Here is a 14248-nt window from a genome sequence, read left to right as displayed (position 1 = left end):
TAAGATTGGAGAAAAGGAAACAATAGATTCTTCCCCAACCAGGCTGAGCACAACCAAAACACCCTTCTGAACAGAGCAAGTAACAGAGACTGACTTTATATATACATGTGTCCTTTGTGCCCTAAGCAGTCTAAACATCCAAATACACTCAACCTACTTTTCTCTCCTTCTTAAATCACTCAATAAAAAAGCAAATTCTGTGGCTAGTCTGGAGACTCCCCTGACTGACCAGGTGACTACTGTCAAACAGCACACACAGATGTTAAGTCCTCTAGCTTACTAGAAGTATTATCACTAACTCAGATTTGTCTCCTCTAGCTATCCAGTAGTTTTCAGTCTCCCCTATCTCCACTTCTGAAAACCAATGTTCAATATGTTCAAAAGGACTGGAAGGACAGATGTGAAGGAAGTTCAAATATCTATAAGTTTAGTTTTCAAAAGAACAGTTCAGAAAATCAAGTCATAAACATCAGGGCATAAAAACACTAGATCTAGGAGGCTCCTAATAAATGTCATTAATCCACTTAACATATTCTAGTAAAAACAGTACTGTAAAACACTATTCAGACTTTATTCTGTGGATGAAGGAGGGGAAAAGAATTGAGTGTAATGTCCTTTGATTTACTTGCAATAAACAAAGATGTGAAAGAGAACATAGTCAAGACAACTGGACTGTTGTTGCTGAAGTACTGCCCAACCCAATCTCCTTTGCAATCAAGAATTTGATATGCGTGAACAAACGTGTTACTGAACCGTATTTATTTCACAGAATCACACAGAATCACAGAACAACCAGGTTGGAAGAGACCCACCAGATCATCGAGTCCAACCGTTCCCATCAAACACTAAACCATATCCCTCAGCACCTCATCCACCCGTGCCTTAAACACCTCCAGGGAAGGTGACTCAACCACCTCCCTGGGCAGCCTGTTCCAGTGCCCAATGACCCTTTCTGTAAAGAATTTTTTCCTAACGTCTAGCCTAAACCTCCCCTGGCGGAAATTGACTGGCATCCCCTAGCAATTTCACAATGGCAGTGAAAGGCTTCACTTTCTAGATAGGGACACTGATAAACATTTTTACTAAAATGAGGACATGAAATATTTAAGGTCCATCTGTTTTTTTCCAAACTATATGTGGCATTCTACCCTCAGTCCAAGGCAGCTTTTCACTGGAACCCTGTCTGGCTTCATAACGCGTTCTCTAGGACTAGAGATTCCTGAAACACAAGATTCCTTGGTTTGTCTAGTCCTCCCAATAGGAGACTGCCCATCACATGTGAACTTCACAACTTACCCATTTCTTATCAGTGGAAATATTTTTGTCATTTTCTCCAATTCATTTTGAAACTGTGCCAACGTCAGTACAACTGAGTAAATGCCAGATTTGTAGTGGTTACGTTCCTCTGTCAAAATCTGTTTTGAGGTCAAATCTGAAATTTTTATGCAAAATTCCAGAAAACAAAGGCTTTTTATTTGGACAGCTTTTACTGCAAGAAAACTTCACCAAAACAGGTCTCTTGCAAGTTTTTTCCACATGTCATCTGGTGCGAGTGACTGAATCCAGACAAAATTCAGATGTATAATTATTTTTGTGCAGAAAGGCAATTCTTATGTTCAGTGTAGCAGCAGCAGTCTTGTTTCATAAAGAAGAACTAAAACAAACTCTAGGTCATCTGTTTTGGAAGTTGTCACATCTGCAGATTTCAGTTCGGTCCTTCTCACCCCACAGGGAAGAACCTGTGTTATTTTCTTCATACTGTTATTTTGTCCCTATATATCACTCCCTTTTTCTTAACACATCTAGTTTCTCAATATCTTAACTAGCAATTATAACTTTTTAATATCATACTAGGAGTTGTTAATACCCTAATTGTGTAACTATGATCAAAACTTTGTAAAATTGCTAATTTTTCCTACTTTAAATTATTGCTTTTCTTTCAAACATGATGAACAATTTGGATTAATTTAAATAAACTGCTGGACACCTAATGCGACACTTCCAGATTTTTTCCTCTTGTTCTTTAATTCAAGCCTTGAAAATCAGAAGCTTATTGTTAATCTATGCTTAAGAGTCACTATTCCATTCTAAGTGAATGGAATAAACCTAGATATTCTTGTAAGACATAAGAGGTATTTTAAAATGCTATCTGATTTTTATATATTTTGCATGTTACTGTTAAACACAATAATAAAGTTAAATAAAAACCACAAACAGTATATTGAAGAACCAGGATTACCAAGGATGGCACTTACCTTTCTCTTATAAAGTCTGCTAAGTCTTTTGTTGACAAATGTCCATGTTTCATGTTGTGATAGAGGACATCAAAGCCATTGTTCCTTTCCCCCTAAGCATTAATAAAAAGAAAGTAGAACTATGAAACACAACATGCTAAAGCAATTACAGAATAAAGTACAGAACCCATGCATTTTAATAACTGATGAAGCTCCATGAAATTAATGATTTCTAATGCATCAGCTTTATATCAACTGCTGTTAGTTCTCTTCAATCCCCTATATTTAAAACAATTCTAGGCTACATTCAAAGCCATTTCTTTTCTAGATTGCTACAGGTCTTGTATCATTTCACTTTGCATCTTATTAAACACATACTTAATATTGTACTCTCTCTTCATTCTGTCTTATCTTTCATTGCTTTCCATAGACTAAAATTTACACTTTGGGATCACTGGATATCCTGCCTCCCAGTTCTTTGTACTTCATGTACCTTCCTCTGGTTTTTGTAAAATTGGTTATAAGAAAAATCACAAATCTCCTTCTCACAGGTAAATTCCCCTTGCCTAATCTCAAGTTTAGTTTTAAAACTTAAGGCATTTTCCAGTGAGTAAGGTGTACCTCACCATTGGAACGGAGACACTCCCCAAACACTGATTAAAAAACTGAGCCAGCTTATCACCTCTGGCACTACAGTGAACTTCCTCCAGTCAGGAGAAAACAACAATAGAAATGAAAGGAAGGAGAGGCGAGGCACAGCATCAATAGTACTGCTACTATAAAAGTCTTCCGGTCAAACTCTCAATTCCTCTCCTCACAGACAAAAGCTTCAGATACATCATGCTGTTGCTACAAAACATGTGGAAGCATGCCCTCGGGAAAAATGCGTGCATGATCAGAGTGGAAAGGGAAGAAGGACAGGACAGGACAGAATAGTTCCAGTCGGAAGAGACTTAAAATGATCATCTAGTCCAGCGGACTGACCACTTCAGGGCTGACTAGAAGTTAAAACATGTTATTGAAGGAACTGTGCAAATGCCTCTTAAACACTGATAGGCCTGGACCATTGGCCACCTCTCTAATAAGCCTGTTCCAGGTTTGACCACCCTTTCTGTAAAGAAATACCTCCTCATGCCCAGTCTAAACCTCCCCCAGTGCAGCTTTGAACTATTTCCACGCATTCTGTCACTGTATTCTAGGGAGAAGAGACTTGCATATATGTCTTCACTTCCCCTCGTCAAGAAGGTGTAGGGGGCAAGTACATCACCCCTTAGCCTCCTTTTCTCCAAACTAGACAAACTCAAAGTCCTCAGCCACTTCTAACACGACATGCCTTCCAGCCATTGAACCAGCTTCACCGCCCCTCTATGGACACATTCAAAGACTTTAACATCTGGCAGCTCTACATCTCCTGCAAGAAGAGCCTGTGGATTCGGTCATTTAACCCTCCAAACACTTCTGTTCTGGAAAAATTGGTTAATGCAGCCACAGGCACACTTGCTCATGGAAATGATACAGCTGGAAAATGAAGCTGGCAAATAAAGATTGGTGATCCAGATCGCTATGAGGACACAAACAGCTACACTGTTCTGCAGACAAGGCGGCACTAAAGAAGAGAAGGTAAGCAACGGCATCCCCACTTTAATAAGTGGAAGCATCAATGGTTGGATGGAAGAACTTTGCAGCAGTCGTGGTAGTAAACCCATTTCTGTGACATGTCAACTGCACTGCATAATACATCAGTGAATAATATAGCAAGTTGCCTTAAAAGACATGCATAAATGCACAGCCACATGAATTTACAAGTAACAGAAGACAGAAGGCAATTTGATTCAAATTACTAGCCAGGATTCAATGTTTTACTTCTTCAAAAAAAACCAGGGAAAACAAAAACCAACAAAGGAAAAGAAAACACACCTATAAAATCACAGTTCCTAAGGTTGCAGTAAGTTGTAACCCTAAAAGATTCATCAAAACGCAGGCAAATTTAGCATTAAGTGCAACTACAGAAAGGTCTGTAAAAAGTGCAAGCAGAATTAACTTGAATTCATGAAAATACAGCAAACTCTACATGGACTAGCTATAGAACAAGACTTTTATAAGTCTGAAAAACAAAAGAAGGATAAGAGCAGCAATTAGTAGGAAATGTAAGGTTTTTTTAATGTTGTTTTACTCTTTCAAGCACCAGTCCAAATAGTTTCACTCCCCTTTCACTCCTATCTAACCATTTTTCCCTGTAGTTTGACATCCACAGTAACTTTGACTACTGGTACACTAATAGGTAGCTTATTAACTGTATTCACTCAACATAAATCCTGAATGCCACCACACTACAAAACCACCAGAATAACTCTATAATTAAGACCTTACTGACATTTTCAATTAGAACACAAAATAAAATCCTTATTTAGCCAATCCAAAGCTGTTACTGTGCCCAAATCTGGAGACAAACATTTACAAATAAGTGCTAGGCAATTCTTCAAAAAAACTAATAAACCTCTCCTTTATGAAATGTTCTTTCGTTTTGGAAGGTGTTTCTTCTAGTTAAACCAACACATCAATTAAAATGTGCTGAACAAAGACTGTTTCTGAGCTTTTCACAACAGGAGCTCTAAAGGGGACTTTTCTATACCAGAGCTCCATAAATTTTCTGCCACTGTGGAAATACAGGAAGGGTAGCATAGCCATGACCCATCCTCTGGCTGTAGCCTTCTGGATGGCTAATATATCAGAAAGGCAACTTTGCAAACCTTTAGAGAATGGAATGAGCCAGAGCTACCAAATCCCATCATCATCTTGTTCCCCAGCTGTAACCGAAGGTTACCACACAGGAACCGATTTTTCCACTTAAATGAAGTTTTCTAATCAGTCCTCCTCCTGTTTCTGACTTAACACTGAATAGCAGAGACCACAACAGAGAAACAGAACAGATACTTTCCTGAGGTTAAAAAAAAGACTCCTGAAAGCCACATATTTTATACTTTATTAAATGTTACCAGAAACTAAGAAGGTATGTGAAAAACATATTAAGGTTTAAAAAAGCATCAAGTCCAAAGCAGGGTCTCAGATCTGAGGGCCTATGTGGTTTAAGCCTGGCACAATTAAAAGACACTTGTGAGTATTACATCAAGTGTAGGCTGGCTTAAGCTGTCAATACCAGGCTCTACCTATAAACACAAACACGTAGACTTCAAAACTGTTCAATAAATTATAAGATATATATAGAATATATTCTACAATTATATCATCTTCTACTTGTGCTTGAAGACATATATGTCCCTATGTCAAATTAAGTATGGTATCTCAGTGTAGACAGCAGACATTTTTTCTGCTTCAGAAAAGCTGTATCACATCTTATCACATCCACAGACTATCCACAACTCCTCCATTCAGTAGTTATGCTCATGAAGAGTAGCTCAAACTTATAACAATAAGCAGAGTTAAGACTCTTTATCTAGATAAAGACAGAGAAGTATGCTGTGGCTAATAGGAAAAGTAGTTCACCTTTCAAAAACTAAGTATATACACACAGGTACCATCAACACTGTTTATGTGTGTTTTATTTGTTTGTTCCTCAACACTCCACAGACACATTGTACACACGGAATTTTGTTTAGCCAATTTTTCTTTACTAAATGTTTCTACCTGCTCCTTCCTGGTGGCAACAGTAATAGCTGGGATCACTAACACTCCAGTATAGGCTTACTTAAAAACAGATGGATGCACACATTGCAGAGGGAACTGATGAGACCTTCCACACCCATTCAGAAGCAACACCCATGTTGTTGGTGTTAATCGTTAAGATGGACGATTAAGTCAGACACAGATTCTGCTCTAAGAAGAACCTCTTGGGGAAAGAGGAACCTTTGCTGTCATCAGTAACATCAGGTTCTATGCAACAGACTTCCAGATCATATTGAAAGACCAGTCTGTCATTTTGCAGGTCAAACACCATCTGTGTTGATGATGATCTCATTACTCAACAGAAAACAACAGGAAAACTTTATACAAGAACACAAAACATAAGTGGTCCACTCTCCGTATAAGTTCCATCTCACCACTCCGAAGTTTGCTAACTCTAGAAAGGGTTAGTCTCCTCTAACTGTCTCTTCGGAAGCTGGTGTTCTTGTTCAGATTTCCCATTTTACACTGCCATAAGAGAGCTTTTTCATTTATAGAGTGTAGATGTCCCCTGACAGCAAGCTATAAGAGGAGACAAGGCTTCTAATACCAGTAAACAATTCCCTTAAATAGGAATACATGAAGGCACTACTGACCAACTCCACACAGAAAATAAATTAAGGCATGGAAAGTGAGGGCAGACAGTCCTTCCATTTCCCTTCATCAAGAACTAGCTGCAATGATTTTCTCATGGAAATGAAAGCAACAGTGTCAGCAAATATGAAGTCAGAATTCAGCATTTCCATGACTTGTGCATAACAGGAAACAGATTACAGGAACTCTGTTTTACTGAGCTACTTAATAGACTTTGAAAATTAAATAATGTTTGTTGCATATAAAGATCATTCCAACTTTAAAACCTACATTTCTGGGCAAGATGCAGCAGTATTTATCTCCTATGTTTTGAATCAAATTGTATGAGTGCAAGTTCTGTCTGCTTCAGATAAAAACTGTTCAACCTCAATGTCTATTTGTGTAAAAGTTAATACTCTATTATAGCACTGTCTCTTTACCCAATATAAATAAATATTTCTCAATCATTACAGTTATTCTAAAGTTCCCATGACTGGTTAGACACATGCTATTTTTTTAGCTGTTGTGACAAGGAAGAAAAGGACAGCTGCAAATAGTGTTTTCACAGCAAACCTAAACATATGAGAAAAAAGGGAATATGAAATTCATAGAATCATGGAATGGTTTGGGTTGGAAGAGACATTGAAGATCATCCAGTTCCAATCCCGCTGCCATGGGCAGGGACACGTCCCACTAGATCAAGCTGCTCAAGGTCCCATCCAACCTGGCCCTGAACACCTACAGGGATGGGGCAGCCACAGCTTCCCTAGGCAACTTATGCCACTGCCTCACCACCCGCATTGTGAAGAATTTCTTCCTAGCGTCCAAACTAAATCTTTCCCTCTCCAGTTGAAAGCCATTCCCTCTCACCCTATCACTACATGTCTTTCTAAAAAAATCCTTCCCCACCTTTCTTGTAGCCCCTTCAGGTACTGGAAGGCCACTATAAGGTCTTCCTGGAGACTTCTCTTCTCCAGGCTGAACAACCCCAGCTCTCTCAGCCCATCCTCATAGCAAAGGTAATCCACCTTCATGGCCCTCCTCAGGACCTGTTCCAGCAGTTCCATATCCTTATGTCAAGGATTCCAGAACTGGACACAATACTCCAGGTGGGGTCTCACAAGAGCAGCGTAGCAGGGCAGAATCACCTCCCTTGACCTGCTGGCCACAATCCTTTTGATGCAGCTCAGGATACAGTTGGCCTTCTAGGCTGCGAGTGCCCATTGCCAGCTCATATTCAGCCTTTTGGTAAAAATAATTTGTATCAAGAAAATTCCAGAGCTGCTCTGATACACTCCATAGTAACTGTAGACCTTCAGTTAAAGGGAGCTGGGGGAAGTACAACTCCCTCAAACAGAAGAAATTCAGAATTTGCCTAAACTAGTAAAAAAAACTGTTCAGCAACTATAAGATTTGATTTATGCAGCTCAAAAGACAGCCTATTTTAACAATTAATGTACAAATGTTAGCACAACATAACAATAAAGACTGGGTGCTCATTCCTGTAATTTTAAAATGAAAGTTCCAAACATTAACCTAAACTGATCTTCTCTTCACCCACAAACTTAGAAAAACTATTCATTATGTCCTAAGGCAGTAACATTGTAAAAAAACCAAAGTAACAGAAGTTCTCCTTAGTCCAGGGATATGAAGATGCTCTGAAAAACAGTGTTACCAGTTTCTTTAAACTGTTACTCCTTGATGAAGTTTCAAATAAGTAACCTGTTTCATCCTTTCCACCTAAGCAATTATTTAATTTAATGGCCTGTATATACATGAAAATACTCCTGTGATTAACATCACGGTGCTACATTTGTAAAAGCTAGCTATCAGTAAATTTCCACCTCTGAGTGTCTAAAAGAGCTACAAAACACTGAGAGCACGGAAACATGGAAAAAAGCAGTCACTTGATGCTTACACAGGCAGCACATCTTCAGTTCTGAAAGTTTTGAGAAGTTTGAATTCAAAAGCACACTAGCAATTTCAGCTTCAAAAAATTAAAGATCTTTTGAGATCAGCTTCAGAGAAGCTCTACACATATGAGGAAGGACAGATATTTTCCTCTATATCTAGATAATCAATTTTTTAACAAAAAGATGGAAAGTCGCCAACCCGCATAACGTGTACACACACAGAGGGAGGAGACTAAGCAAATATTGCACAACAGCTCTCCTGAAACTAAGCATCCAACCTTATGCCAAACCGAAGAGGAGCATTGCGTAAACACATGAATGGAAATCCAGATGGAAGGCTGACAAGCCTCAGGGTCACTCATATCGCACAACGCATAAGACAATATGTCTTACACTTACTAAAGCAAACCTCTTCACAATGCTAAGACTATTAACCCTGTCTGCCAGCCCTTACGTGCTACAAAAGCTCTTGAGAAGAAAGGAATCCCTCTCACAGCCATTCTCAAAAGCTACAGGTAACACAAGCTAATAAAAAGACAGAATAAAAGGAATTTGTCAAGCCAATTTAAGCACATTTTTATAGCCCAGAACTTCCAGAGTTATTAAGCACAGAATAACAGAGACCATTTTCAGCTTTAGACAGAACTTCCAACAGTTTAATCAAATTATTTTAGAATTATGAATAAACAAACACTGACTGACTTAGAAGTGGCTTATTTTTGCTGACTTGTCATAGTTCAATAGACTTACAATTAACAGAAGTATCACCTCCATCATTCAATTTAAATACTATGTCAAAGCTTATGCAACACTTCTTAAGCACTGTGAAGAAAATAATAAGTCAATGATAATGAACGATTTTTTTCCTACTGTACCAGCATGAATGTACTCAAGGTTTCAGAATGCAGTTACATATAATGGAAATAACTTAAGAATGTATTCCCTTTAAATTATATCATTATTTTGATGTAGCACATATGTAGCAGCAAGCAGCCAATGTTTTATGACAACATCCTAATTAGGAGCTGGGAATGTTTGGCCATGTGACTTGAATGCCTGAAACTCAGTCATAAGTATCAAAGCCATTTATATCCTGTACTACTAGTTAGTAGTTTTTGATACCACAAAAAGTAACTGTATCCTACTGACTTTGAAAACTGCCACTCTGGGCTGTGCTCTATTAGCAGACCCTTCAAGCCATATTTCAAGTAACAGTAAAATTTTTCAAGGAGCAGTACAAGTCTCCGTATTCCAACTTTACACATCCCGAAAATAGTCTTGTTTATCTCTGAATGATCTCTTAGAAGCAGTAAGGAGGTAGCAGGCCCATAAAACATCCATTTTTCTTACATCCTCAAAAACAACAACAACAACAAAAAATTGTGACTATTAGAGCACTTTTAAAAGCAGTACAACATGAAAGTCTCATGATAAGTTTCAAGACCATTACAATAAAGAAGTAAAGATTTGTTCTGTTTAGGTAAGCACTTTTAGGAAGTTCTTAAAAAGACAGCACCCTAGACAGCAAGAAATTAACACACATTCACATATATACCACTTCCCCCTTCTGAAGAAAAGTACTTGAAGTTTTTGATGTCTCCTCCTATCAGTTACATTGAATTACTGAATCTAGAGAGAACCTGCAGCTCAGGACCCAGATTTCAATTTCCAATGTGTAATTTCAGCTGCAAATTGACGGCTGCATGTACATCAAATAATTAAATATTAATTGTTTTGGATTCATTGTCACATCAGCACTTTAGAAAGTGCAGTTATGCCATTGCATGGGCTATGAAGCATTTTCCCTGCTGTTACCTAGAAAGGCAAGGCAAGAGCAAGAAACAGAAGACAATCCTTTTGAAGATCCACACAATACAACCTTCTTTGCTACTTAAGTAAAGAACTACTACTCTTCTTATACTTACTCTATTCTCAGCCAGCATGCTTTCAGTGCCTTTTAACGGTAATCTAATTTCCGTCTTAACTTTCTCACCACCTTTCAAAAGATATATACTGTACCCCAAATCTCCTGAAGCAGTGCAGTAACAATTCTGAACAACCACCTTTTCTGAAAGGTTAGTAGAAATGGAGGAGCCTAATGATTCAAAATGCAAAACCCTATAATTTATGCTTGGTTCTGAGGACATAAAGAAACTCAATACTTTTCAACTTCAAAAAATCCATCATATTTAAACTCTATGGTTAACCCTGAAAGATATTTACCAATGACAGCAAAGAAGGAGCAGTTCCTATTCTTTTATACTACTTCTACAGAAAATAAAACCCTGTCCATGGTATTACAAAGGTTTCTCAGACAAGTTTTTCAAGTCTCAAGTCTTTGTTGGCACCACAAGACAAACAAACAAGAATACACTTTTTGTCCTACTTTGTGTCATTTTTTGAGGTAGAAGAAAACCTCCTCCTGGCACTCATTGGTGACCCACAGAAGAAACATTGCAACAGAGTTACAAGCAAAAAGGGGCAATGGGAAGTTTGGGTACAGGTCTAATGTCTCATATTTGCTGGTAAAATTTGTGAGGACAGAGAAACAGAATGGAAGGCAATGGCCCACTGCCTTCACCGATTTAACAAAATTATTGACTTACTAACTAAGTAAAGTATAACTGATCAAATAGTTAAATTAACATAACATAGTACATAACACAGTTAAACAGAGAAGTGTTTGATTTCAGTTGAGATAACTAAAAAAAACCTTCAGTTTTACTTTAAGAGGAGATGGCAACTTTTCAAATCAAAATGCAACTTTTTACATTAATTTAAATCTTATTTTTAGTTAAGATAAAATTTTCCCACATAGTAGTTTAATACTGATTTCCCACACTGCTGCTTCAAATTAAGAAAATTTGTATGATGAGAGAACAAATCCAGTATTTTGTTTCACTGAATTTTAATCATAGAATAGTTTGGGTTGGAAGGGTCCTTAAAGATCATCGAATTCCAACCCCCCTGCCACGGGCAGGAACACCTCCCACCAGCCCAGGCTGCCCAAAGCCCCATCCAGCCTGGCCTTGAACACCTCCAGGGATGGGGCAGTCACAGCTTCCCTGGGCAACCTGTGCCAATGCCTCACCACTCTCATAGTGAAGAAATCCCTCCCTAGGTCTAGTCTAAATCTCCCCCTCTCCAGCTTATACCAATTTTCTCCAGTTGATAGCCGTTTATATTCATAATATAATATATAATTCATAATATTCAGTTGAAAGCAGAAAGTTAGAGAGTCAAAATTAAAGACAATGCTGCAAACAAAACAGGCAAGGTGGCTACACAGCGTATTCAAGAACAACATATTGTATTCATAAAAATAGTTTTGACTAAACATTAGGAGTAACTGTTGCTTACACAGAAAGAGCAGACATCTAAAAAAAGTGGACGTTTTATCCTTTTTTTTTGTTTCAGTCCCAACAAATAATGGCTTCTATGTTTCTCCCATTACCTGGTAGAGATGCACCTTAAAAACTAAGCATGCAAAGCAGTGGCAACAGTGTAAACAGCCAGGTGAGTTCAAGAACATGTTTCAGACCAGCTATGGTTACAGAGAATCAGAGAATCATAGAACAGTTAGGGTTGGAAGGGACCTTAAAGATCAGCTGGTTCCAAGCCCCTCGTGATAGGCAGGAACACCTCCCAGTAGACCAGGCTGCCCAAGACCCCATCCAGCCCGGCCCTGAACGCCTCCGGGGACGGGGCAGCCACAGCTTCCCTAGGCAACCTGTGCCAGGGCCTCACCACCCTCATCGTGAAGAAATTCCTCCTTGGGTACAGTTTAAATCTGTCCCGTCGAGTTTATAGCCATTGCCCCTCGTCCTATCAGCACAAGCCTTTGCTAACAGGCCCCCCTCAGCTTTCTTGTAGCCCCTTCACATACTGAAAGGTCGCTATAAGGTCTCCTTGGAGCCTTCTCCAGGCTGAACAACCCCAACTCTCTCAGCCTGTCCTCGTATGGGAGGCGCTCCAGCCCTCTGGCCATCTTTGCAGCCTCCTCTGGACCCGTTTAAGAATGAAACGAGTTCCATTCCACGCGAGGCTCAACCACCCCCCCACCCACCCCCAGCCCGTGTTTTTATTACTCCCCCCCGTGCGCCGCCGCCCGCGTGGGGCAGAGCGCGGCTGCTGCGCCCTCAACGTGCCGGCGGAGCCGCGTTACCGCCACAAAAGGCACGGCGGCCGCTCTGCCCCCGCGCCACGCGAACGCGGAGCCGCCGCATTGTCCGGGACAGGCGCCCCCGCCCCGATCCCACCCCATCCCCGGCCCGGCCAGGCCCTGGCGGGGGCAAAGCCGCGGCTGCCGCGGCCGCGGGGACCCGCGCTGCACCGCGCCCCCCCCCCCTCCGCCCCGCCACAGCTCGTCCGCGGAACCGCCGCGTCCCTACCCAGAAGCTCTCCACGAAGTACGCCATCGCCACCGCCCCCCCCTCTCCAAAAATAATAAAAATAAAATTTTTTTTTTAAAAAAAATTAAAAAATAAAGCCGAAGAGACAGACGCGACAGAGGAGCCCCGGCGCCGCCGCCTCAGCGCCGCCCTTCCCGTTACGGAGCCCCCGCCCCGCCCCGCCCCGCGCGTGCGCAGCCGGGGCAGCACCGACCCCCCCCCACCCCCGGGGGCGCGTGCGCGGGAGGGGCGGGAGCACTGACGATTGGAATGGGGTGGCTGGGGCTGGAAGGGGGTTTAAGATCATCCAGCTCCAACCCCCCTGCCACGGGCAGGGACACCTCCCACCAGCCCAGGCTGCCCAAGGCCCCATCCAGCCTGACCTTGGAACACCTCCAGGGATGGGGGAGCTACAGCTTCCCTGGGCAACGTGCGCCAGTGCCTCACCACCCTCATCATAAAGAAATTACTCGTTATGTCTGCTCTAAATCTTCCCCTCTCCATATACCCATTGCCCCTGGTCCCATCACCATAAGCCTTCGAGAACATTCCTTCCCCAGATTTCTTGTAGCCCCTTCACGTACTGGAAGGTCGCTATAAGGTCTCCTTGGAGCCTTCTCCAGGCTGAATAAGCCCAACTCTCTCAGCCTGTCCTCACAGGGAAAGTGCTCCAGCCCTTGGGTCATCTTTGCAGCCCTCCTCTGGACCTGTTCCAACAGTTCCAAGTCCTTCTTAGGTGGATGATTCCAGAACTGCACACAGTGCTCCAGGTGAGGTCTCACAAAGGAGGAACAGGAGGGCAGAACCACCTCCCTCGACCTGCTGGCCACGCAGCCCAGGATACGGTTGGCCTTCTGGGCTGTGAGGGCACATCACCAGCTCATGTCAACCAGCTCATGTTTCATCAATCAGCAGCACCAAGTCCTTCGCTGTAGAGCTGCTCTCAATCACATCATCCCCTGTCCTGTATTGAAACTGTGGATTGCCCCAGCCCAGCAGTAGGACCTTGCACTTGGCCTTGATTGAACCTCATGAGGTTCTCGCAGGCCCAGGGAATGGCTGCAGTGGGCACTGCTGTGCCTGGAGGGGAGAGCCACACTGCTTGAAGTGGCTTCACAACCAAGTGCAGTTGCAGGTGAACAGGGTGAGGCCCTTCAAAGCAGGCCACGACTGGTCCCAATAGGAATGTGGCTGATAATGCGTGGCTTGTGCTTCCACCTGCCTCATCTCACAGGATTTCATGTTTCCAGGGGCATGCTCCTAAAAACAATGCTGTTTCTCAAAAACGAGAGTCTGGAGAAAACTGTTTACTCCAGACCTTCATCTTCTTCTTTGATAGTTTAGGTTCCAGCCCTTTCATATCCTGGGCTGCATCAAAAGAAGCGTGGCCTGCATTTTGAGGTAGGTGATTCTGCCCCTCTATTCCTCTAAACTGCCCTATGCAAACATGTGTTAA

At 41.5% G+C, this 14248-nt stretch overlaps 1 protein-coding gene across 5 annotated transcripts in view; it reads right to left on the bottom strand.

The window, feature by feature from the left end:
• FCHO2 (FCH and mu domain containing endocytic adaptor 2) overlaps positions 1–12905 on the bottom strand; it is a 91774-nt gene extending 78869 nt beyond the window's left edge. For 2 of the 5 annotated variants that reach the window (XM_069881124.1, XM_069881125.1), the window contains exons 1-2: positions 12793–12859; positions 2256–2347 (exon numbers count right to left, since the gene is read on the bottom strand). In XM_069881124.1, the coding sequence (XP_069737225.1) occupies positions 2256–2347; positions 12793–12819 (119 nt within the window). In that variant the 5' untranslated portion in view covers positions 12820–12859. Of the gene's footprint in view, positions 1–2255; positions 2348–12792 lie in introns of all 5 variants that reach the window. The other 3 variants (XM_069881126.1, XM_069881127.1, XM_069881128.1) reach the window with 2 other exon arrangements.
• Positions 12906–14248: the final 1343 nt, after the last annotated feature.

Source organism: Phaenicophaeus curvirostris, chromosome Z (genome assembly GCF_032191515.1).
Source record: "Phaenicophaeus curvirostris isolate KB17595 chromosome Z, BPBGC_Pcur_1.0, whole genome shotgun sequence".
In the NCBI taxonomy this organism is placed as follows: Eukaryota; Metazoa; Chordata; class Aves; order Cuculiformes; family Cuculidae; genus Phaenicophaeus; species Phaenicophaeus curvirostris.
This window is presented reverse-complemented; position numbering and strand designations above follow the sequence as displayed.